This window comes from Cuculus canorus, chromosome 6, assembly GCF_017976375.1.
Source record: "Cuculus canorus isolate bCucCan1 chromosome 6, bCucCan1.pri, whole genome shotgun sequence".
NCBI lineage: Eukaryota > Metazoa > Chordata > Aves > Cuculiformes > Cuculidae > Cuculus > Cuculus canorus.
Window position 1 is genome coordinate 21,644,003 of NC_071406.1, and position 9,321 is coordinate 21,653,323.

The window sequence follows — 9,321 nt, forward strand, 5'->3', positions numbered from 1 at the left end:
TACCCCACTTCCCACAGATGCAGTTTCTTTCTTACGGCAGTGGAAGACATTCACCATATTTTAAGACAAAATATGCAATTTATTTTACAGGTAGCTCAGCCTTCCCCTCAAAGCTAATGAACAGATGAAGGGAGGCAAATGGTAACTTCTGCTGATGGGCAGGTCCCCAAAAGCTGGAAAGCAAAATGTCGTGCCCTTCTTTTGTGATATTTGCATACTATTAAATAGGGATATATAAACACCATTGCTGTTCTTGCCCTGACACGGGCCCTATTACACTCACATATGATGAAGCAGAATTTTGATCGTTCCAGGGTGACAGGCAGATATGCAGTTTATTGAGAAAGGACGCAAACACAATATGGTAGACAGGAAAGCTTGCACAGATTCTCTCTAATGTAAACTGACAATCAGTGATCCAGTGGGAGACCTGATGTCATCTAATTCCCATAAAACACCTCACCACCTTAGGATGCTGTGGGTACTGCATGCACAAGGTATTATCACAAGAACCTTACTTCTTCTAGACAAAGTTCTTATTGGCCAAATATTATTCTAACAATGGTATTGATGACATCATAGTCTGAATTACAATGTTACTAACTAAATGCAGTAGCTTAATCAACAATCACTGTTACAGGGCAGAACTGGACCAAAGGGAGAGCAAGGCCTAACAGTAAGCAAATTCCATTATTTAAATCCCATTACAGCAAGATGTGAGTAAAACAAGATGCTGTCAGATTAAATGTATCCTATCATAATTATTTTCGAAAGAGCTTTCTGACCCGAAGTGGCTCTGTAATAACATGGAAAGAAACCACGCAAAAGTTTCTGATTTTTTCTCATCTACTTTATGCTGAAATGCAATTTAAAATTCTTGGTGATTTCTGGCATTTTTCTGCTATGTGTTATTTTACAGTTCCTGTTAGATGACCCATGTGTCTACCTGGTGGCTGAGTTTTCTAAAAGTATTTAAGAGTCTGAAAAGCAAAGATCTTCAAACCTGTCATGGTTTATCATGCTATAAATTTAATTACACTTCTGCTAAGCCTGAACTGCACTAGACCCAAATTCAGTAAAGTATGTCAGTGAGTGTATAAACACTGTTGATGTTTATGATGGAAGCTGAGCAGCAGTAGCAAAAGGTTGTATTTGAAAGACTGACTCAATGCCAAGTGAGTTCTGTTATGCACTTAAAAAAAAATGTAACAAGTATTTGTTCTAATAAGGAGAAACACTTTGCCTGCATGTCATGGAAGCTATTGCTTCTCTGAACAGACGGCTCTGAAGACAGCAAGGCTTTCTTTGCTCCTGAAAGCTGGGCAATAGAGAGGGCTGGGTACACCAGGGTTAACAAATCCCATTTCCATTCTCTGTTGATGCTCTGTGTCATATGCCAGCACACCACAAGCAGTACACTTCCTGATACTGGGTCTATCTCTACTCCCAAAACATTTAGAAGGGATAAACATATTCAGATGCTAAAATATGAATGGGCTTTGACTTCAAGTTTTAATGAGAACCAAATAATCACAACACATTCTTTACAATAACAGCAGTTAATTGTTTTAGATAAAGCTGTTAGTCTGTTGTCAAGTTAAGAATGATCCTTGTATGCGATATAAAATAGCTCATTGTGAAATGTGGGACTTATTCCAAAGCCAGAAGGTCAGGTTTGAAATTTAAATACTAAGATTTTTCATAAAGTCTGTGAAGGACTCAGATATTCATTATAAAAAAAAATCTTTGGAAGTGTTAATATTATACGCTATTTGAAAATGGTAAATTGTAAAATATTTTTATATTTAATTTTTTCATACCCAGAGAGAAGATATAATTAAATTAATTAAAGAGATATGTGGTAAGTATTAAGGAAATCTTTAATTTCCAATTCTGTTTTTTCTTCACTGCATTTACATTCTTCGTCTTTCCAAAAGGGTACCAAGTCGAGTCATCATGATCTGTTTTTTATTTTTCCTTTGTAGGTTGTGGTATTAAATGCAAGGAAATTCCTATGGAGCTTGTATTTGTGATTGACAGCTCTGAGAGTGTGGGACCAGAAAATTTTGAGATTATCAAAGACTTTGTAACTGCTTTAGTAGACAGAGTAACCGTAGGCAGAAACGCTACCAGAATTGGCCTTGTGTTATACAGTTTAGAAGTTCGGCTAGAATTTGGTCTCAACAAGTACACAACTCAACAGGATGTCAAGCAAGCAATTAGAAAAATGCAGTACATGGGAGAAGGCACTTACACGGGAACTGCCATCCGTAAAGCAACCCAGGAAGGATTTTTTGGTGCTCGAACAGGAGTGCGAAAAGTAGCTATTGTGCTAACAGATGGCCAAGCAGACAAGAGAGAAGCTGTAAAACTAGATATTGTTGTTCGAGAGGCTCATGCGGCAAACATCGAAATGTATGCAATAGGAATTGTAAATACTTCAGATCCAACACAAGTTGAGTTTGTACGTGAACTAAATCTGATTGCGTCAGATCCAGACAGAGAACACATGTATCTCATCGATGACTTTAATACGCTTCCAGGTGCGTTCTTGGCAGTTTTATTCTGCATTGTATCTAATGCTTCTCAGAATGGGGTAGGAGAGTGGAGAAAGCATTATCTCTGAGGTTATGTTGTTTTGATGCTGATGAGGATCAGTTACAAGGTACAAAGTAATAGGAACCTAGAGATACAGATTCCCTTCTTTTTAGCCATGTAATAGGGCAATGATTCATCATCCCAAGCAGGGATGTCACCTACAGTGTCAGAAAACCGTCGCTTAAACTAGCTTTCTAAGCTGAGTAAGTGCTCATGCACCATGAATCTGGACTGGAGACCAGAATCTAACCCACTGGGGTAAATTCTTCTTATTCACTTCCATTGAGATATAACCCAATTCACATGAGCTTTTTCACATCAGCTAGGTAAGCGTTTATTTCTCCACTACCAACTAGTAGTTGTTACTAAGCTCTAATGAACACCTTTTAGTGAGCTCATTGTATTTCGTGCCACGCAGAGGACTTACAGAATGGCAAATTTATAAGAAATAAAAGCCATAATCCAGGAGCCTAGAATAATCTTAGATGCATATAAATAACTCAAAGGAATACTGGACTAGTACATGTGTACTATTTATGTTTATAAATAATCCAAATTAAAAAATTGCATTGAATTTCTCAGTATGATGAGGTTTGTTTTTTTTTTTTTTTAAAACAGCTCTGGAGTCCAAATTAGTCAACCAATTTTGTGAAGATGAACATGGTACCTTAATATACAATCATAACGGAAATGGTGCAAGCATAAGTGGATCATCTTTCCATTCAGTATCTTCAAGTTCTTTACATTACATACTTCAGAACAACAAGGTTAACAGGCAGTCACTTTCAGCACAGACACCTGGAGTATCTACAGCAGAAAGTCCTCTCAGTCTTGGCGATCTTCCTCGACCATTAGCTCCAGTATGAAAATTCAGCAAGCTTTAATAAGCAGAAGTTTAAGATATAATTCCTTCTCTGTTGCCTGCTGTAACTTTCCCCCTACCTTTCCACAGAAAAGATATTGCAACAGCTCCTTTAACTTAGTATGCTTGGTGCTGGTTCTGAGTAACAGTTCTGATGTTGCATGCAGCAGTTAACCAAGGGCCAGAATTTATCCCTGATGATATTACAAGGATTATTACTCTTGTGTTTAATACAGCAGCATTTGTGCCACAGCATGAAACATAACATTATTAAAAGGCAATTATACTGCAATAATTAAGTCTAAGAATAGTAATTAAACTTAATTTTACTCTTTATTTTCAAGTCTATAAATAAAATTCTCTAAAGGTCAACTAAAAAACAAAGTATCCCAGGTTTAAGATTGAGAAACCTCCTGGTAAACCAACGAGGTGAACCAACGAGGTGAGGTTAAAAACCTGACTCTTAACACTGAAATCATGGTAAATGGGAAGGAAAAACACTAGAAAACATTTTAAGTGATGAAGGGGTTCTTTATTTTGAGACAATTCACAATATATGTAAAGGAAAGAAAATCAAATGCTTATTTCAGACCAAAGTACCTCCTGTGGTACTATATGAAGACTACGAAGAGGAAGAAGAAGCGGAACAGTCATCCTTGCTAACACTGGACACTAGAGGTATTTTTATCATCATTTGTTTCTTCATCCTCTACTTATTTTTGGCTGATCAAAAACCAGTGTCTCATTCTGTTTCTTTTCACCTGCAGCTGTGGTACCGTTATTGCCATCTAAACCACCATCATCAGATAAAGCGATGACATCATCTCTTTCAACAGCAGGGCTCACACCAAGACCAGGTTATAGACCATAACTAGTTTTTAATTTTGTTCCCTCTTACCCTGATACTAACTTTTGTTAAGGCTTAGAATCAGAATAATTTGATTCCATTCTGAAGATTTCCTAAGTCAATCATTTAAAGATTTTATAACAGTTCTATTTAAAGTTCTTGTCCAATGTGTTCATCAGTTCTTGTCTTCCCAAATTCCAAATCTCACTGCTCCACTTAGAGCAGAAGGTCCTGCGCCTGGAGCACAACAACCCTATGCAGTGCTACAGACTAGGAGAAGTCTGGCTAGAAAGCTGCACAGAGGAGAAGGACCTCTGGGTGTTGGTTGACAGCCGACTGAACATGAGCCAGCAGTGTGCCCAGGTGGCCAAGAAGGCCAATGGCATCTTGGCTTGTATCAGAAACGTCCTGACCAGCAGGTCCAGGGAGGTTATTCTCCCTCTGTACTCGGCACTGGTGAGACTGCACCTTGAATCCTGTGTTCAGTTCTGGGCCCTCACCACAAGAAAAATGTTGAGGCTCTGGAGCGTGTCCAGAGAAGAGCAACAAAGCTGGTTGAGGGGGCTGGAGAACACGTCTCACGAGGAGCGGCTGAGAGAGCTGGGGTTGTTTAGCCTGGAGAAGAGGAGGCTGAGGGGAGACCTTATTGCTCTCTACAACTACCTGAAAGGAGGTTGTGGAGAGGAGGGAGCTGGGCTCTTCTCCCAAGGGACAGGGGACAGGACAAGGGGGAATGGCCTCAAGCTCTGCCAGAGGAGGTTCAGGCTGGACATCAGGAAAAAATTTTTCACGGAAAGGGTCACTGGGCACTGGAACAGGCTGCCCAGGGAGGGGGTGGAGTCACCTTCCCTGGAGGTGTTTAAGGAACGGGTGGATGAGGTGCTGAGGGGCATGGTTTAGGGAGTGTTAGGAATGGTTGGACTCAATGACCCAGTGGGTCCTTTCCAACCTAGTGATTCTATGATTCTATAACCTGAGACAGAGCTCATAAATGGCATCAAGAAGAGAACATAGTGCTAGCAGAGGCAGGCCAGTGTATTTTGTCAGCCAAGAAGGGGCAGTCCATGGAGATGGGAAGCTTTATTAAAGACAGAAGATAATTATTTCAGAATTGGACAGAAAAAAATAGATTTCTCCTTCAGTGATGAAATGGGGACAAATCAGTGTTAAGTTATTTGAAGGAAAGTATAGTAACTAGCTGACTGCTCAAAGGATTGATTCTTTTCATATCAAATATCCAAATGTATTCTGTTGATCATCTGGGGGATTCACACTTTTGAATTCCAGAAATAGTATATTATGATGGGAGCCACAGAAGAGAGCAATAGAAGCATGTGCCCATGTCTCCTGGGAACACGGGCATAATTATTATTGTCTCTGATAATAACTTTTTTTTCTTTAAAGTAGCAAGATACCAGTTGCCAAAGACAGATTATTGATGTCACAACATTAAACTTGAAGGAAAAGTATTTTCTGTCTCATGGTATTATTAAAGCGAGTGAGACTAGCTTAGTATGTCACAGTCCTCTATTGCATATCTGTAGGAGTCATTAGAGCAACAAGCTTTACATTAAAAGTTAACTATTATGTACACTTATTACTACCATTGTAATAGGTAAGTTGCACTAACATCTTAAAAAAGAAAGACTCTTCTCACTACTCTAACGCCTCTTCCCCCACACCACAAAGAGAGCTAATGTACTGAATCAATGTACTGCAGAAGGATAATGATCATATTTGTACTTCAAAAAATAGCACACAGAAACAGCTTACAGCTCTTTGGTTTACAGTTTTGGGTTGCTTACAAGACTGGGTGCTGATAATCAGATTTCAAAAATTAGATTTCAAAATTATGAAATTCACATTGTTTCCTCTTCTTGTATGTGGAGCCATGCTAACATATGTAGAACTAAACGTGAATCTTAAACTGCTATATAACATTAGCAGGAAAAAAAAATATAAAATCAGGGTTTAAAAGTTAAAATCTATGCAATACAATTGACTTTTACAAACGGAATTGTTTCTATTCCATTTTTTTTAATTTTAGAAAGTATCCTCGACCTCCGGTGCAAGCTAAGGCTGGATCAAGGGCCATGCCGTGTTTATGTCATAAAATGGTATTATGATAAACAAGCCAATGCTTGTGCTCAGTTTTGGTATGGTGGCTGTGATGGAAATGCAAACCGCTTTGACAGTGAAGAGGAATGTAGAGAGGCTTGTGTATTTTTATCTGGAGGTAGGAACTTATCTCTACATTAATAATGAGCAAGTTGAAGGTACTGATTGTTTGGGCTTGTTGTCATTTATGCAGTAAATATGCAAAACCAAAACCCACTAATTTAAAGAATGTTAACATTATAGAGTCATATGCTCATAAATTTTAAAAAAAAAGTCTACCTATGCAAGCTCACTTTAATTATTTTTGCATATATTGTATGACGTAGTCCTTATGTAACAAAAGAGCAAATTTTCAGCAGTATCAAAAGTACAAAATTCCCTTTTTTCTAAGATATAGTAAAACAAGTATAACATTTGCCATAGTAATTGCCCTTCCTTCACCTAGATCTGCAAATACTACCATTGTAAAATCACTAACTGTAGCTTATTTTAAATTATAGGTACAGCTTTGGATATCTTTGGTCATAAAAATTGTGTAATTTCTTTTCTATTACAGAAATCTGATTCTTGGCGATTCTGCAATGAAGACTTCACTTTCTTTAAACAAAAGTGTTCCCACAAATCCTCTTTTAATATTTCAAGCATAAAATATATTTCTTTCTCTGTAAACTTTCCTCAGGTTCCATTAGGTAGCAAGATGTATGACAAATGCAATTAAAACACATCAACAGATTTATGAGTGACTATACCAATAGCTGGCATCACTAAATTAGGTTGGTTCATGTCTAAAGTGGCACTTGACATGTGTTTCTCTTCTGAAAGCCAAGTCTAATTTTAAAATGCATTTTAGTATTTTCAACTCTTTCTTAAACTTTTTTAACTTACATCCAAAACAACAGTTACAGGAAAAAAAATCTCACCAGAGCATACACACCACACAGAGTCACATTCACTCCATCCGAGACTTCAGCTGCTAGGACCAAGGTCCATATGCAGCAGGCAGCTCCACTGAACTGACGCATGCCCCTCCCTCACTCCCTCAATCACTTTCTCTCTCTGTCAAGTTTCTCCTGTTGGTTTGACCCTAGGTTTCCCAAGACAGAGTCTCAGGCACAAAAATACTTTAGGCTAATTTATTAATGGTACAGAGTCATGTTACAGCTTGAGCTGGATGCCACTGGAGAAGGATCCTGAACAAAGAAATCCCTGGGCAATCACACCCTTACGATATAAGTTCCCACCCTCCATGTGCTTCTCACACCCTGTCCACGTGACAGTCCAGTGAGGTTTAGGGGCTGGGGTCTTCTCAATCTTTATTGAGTTCTTTCCTTGTCTTCAGGCAGGCCAACTCCTTTCTTATCTTCAAGGTTTGCCACAGGTTGTAGCTCTATTCTGTCTTGAACTGGCTCTGGAGCCTTCTTTTGTGTAACTCAGTAAAAGTTCAACCTAAGTTAAGCGTATCTAGGTGACAGTTCGGAGCTTGTAGCCTAAGGCTTCACAAACTCAGCTACTAATGCTAAGCAAGTTCTGCTGTGCAGTTTCAAAAGGCTTCATCTGTAATTCATTCTTATGCTAAGCAACTAACTGAAAATCTGGACTTTCAGATTAAAATGATTAATTTTCTTTCACAAAACACAGCATAAAGTTTATTCTTTATTGCCGTTCACTGCCATATTGATTTTTACATTTCTCTCTGCCTGTATTTTATGTATCTCCTATTACTTATATACTTAAAAGCTTGTTTCTAATAAAACATTTCTGGTTTTAGTGCCAGGACAGAGAATGGGCAATCATACCTTTACAGGACTAAAAACTTACCTCACAGCTAAATTACACTTACTGTGTAATGCACTCCTTATGCTGCAACAACCCTTAACAAGACTGAAAATCTCTGATAAGGCACTCATAGATATGAAACCAAATGACCATTTTCAGTCGGGTTTGTTGGTTTTTTTTTCCTGAACAAATCTTGAGTTCAGCATATCAACAAAAATTGGGATTCAGTCTCCAGACAAATACCTGCTACCCTTCCTCCTTCAAGAGCCCCTGGCTTTAGTGCTGCCAGGGCTGGAGCAGAGCTCCACCGGGATGTAGTAGCAGATTGTTCTTCCCACCAGTGCAGAGGGAAGTAGGACAGAGGGAGAGAAGGAGGCATGAGCAGCGCCAACAGTGCTTACTTCATCGAGTTTGTATCACAGAATGGTTTGGGTTGGAAGGAACCAGGAAGGTGATGTAGTAAAACCTCCCCTGCACTGAGCAGGGACATCTTCAAATAGATCAGATAGCTCAGAGCCCTAACCAACCTGGCTTTGAGTGTTTCCAGGGATGGGGCATCTACTGCCTCTCTGGGCAACCTGTGCCAGTGTTTCACCAACCTCAGCGTAAAAAATTTTTTCCTGATATCTTCTATTGACTCGCAAGTGTGTTGCAGCAGGCTCCTCACCTGTTCAGGGATCAGCTCCAGGGAAAGAGCTAACAAAACATTAATTTCTTCCTGTAATTTGTACTCATTGGGAGTTATTTATTTGAAAGTGGTAGGATACTGCTATTAAAATTTGGCTAGATACAATTTTCAAATTATTCCAAATTAAAAACATTTTTATGCGTGCCACCTAGTTTAAAAAACAAAACCCACAGGACTCCATAGAAACATAGAATAGTTTGGGTTGGAAGGGACCTTAAAGATCATCCCATTCCACCCCCTCTGCCATGGGCAGGGACATCCCACCAGACCAGGCTGCCCAAGGTCCCATCCAACCTGGCCTTGAACACCTCCAGGGACGGGGCAGCCACAGCTTCCCTGGGCAGCCTGTGCCAGTGCCTCACCACTCTCAGCGCGAAGAATTTCCTCCTTATGTCTAGCCTGAACCTTCCCCTCTCCATTTACAGCTACCAC

General features: G+C 39.3%; 1 protein-coding gene across 1 annotated transcript in view; it reads left to right on the forward strand.

Annotated features, from left to right (window-relative positions):
• Positions 1-7,446, forward strand: part of LOC104054622 (collagen alpha-1(XXVIII) chain) — a 36,316-nt gene extending 28,870 nt beyond the window's left edge. The window contains 8 exon segments of the mRNA XM_054070210.1: positions 641-676; positions 1,825-1,861; positions 1,986-2,543; positions 3,217-3,426; positions 4,058-4,138; positions 4,228-4,317; positions 6,355-6,543; positions 6,982-7,446. Of these exon segments, the coding sequence (XP_053926185.1) occupies positions 641-676; positions 1,825-1,861; positions 1,986-2,543; positions 3,217-3,426; positions 4,058-4,138; positions 4,228-4,317; positions 6,355-6,543; positions 6,982-6,989 (1,209 nt within the window). The 3' untranslated portion in view covers positions 6,990-7,446.
• The last annotated feature ends 1,875 nt before the right edge of the window (positions 7,447-9,321 follow it).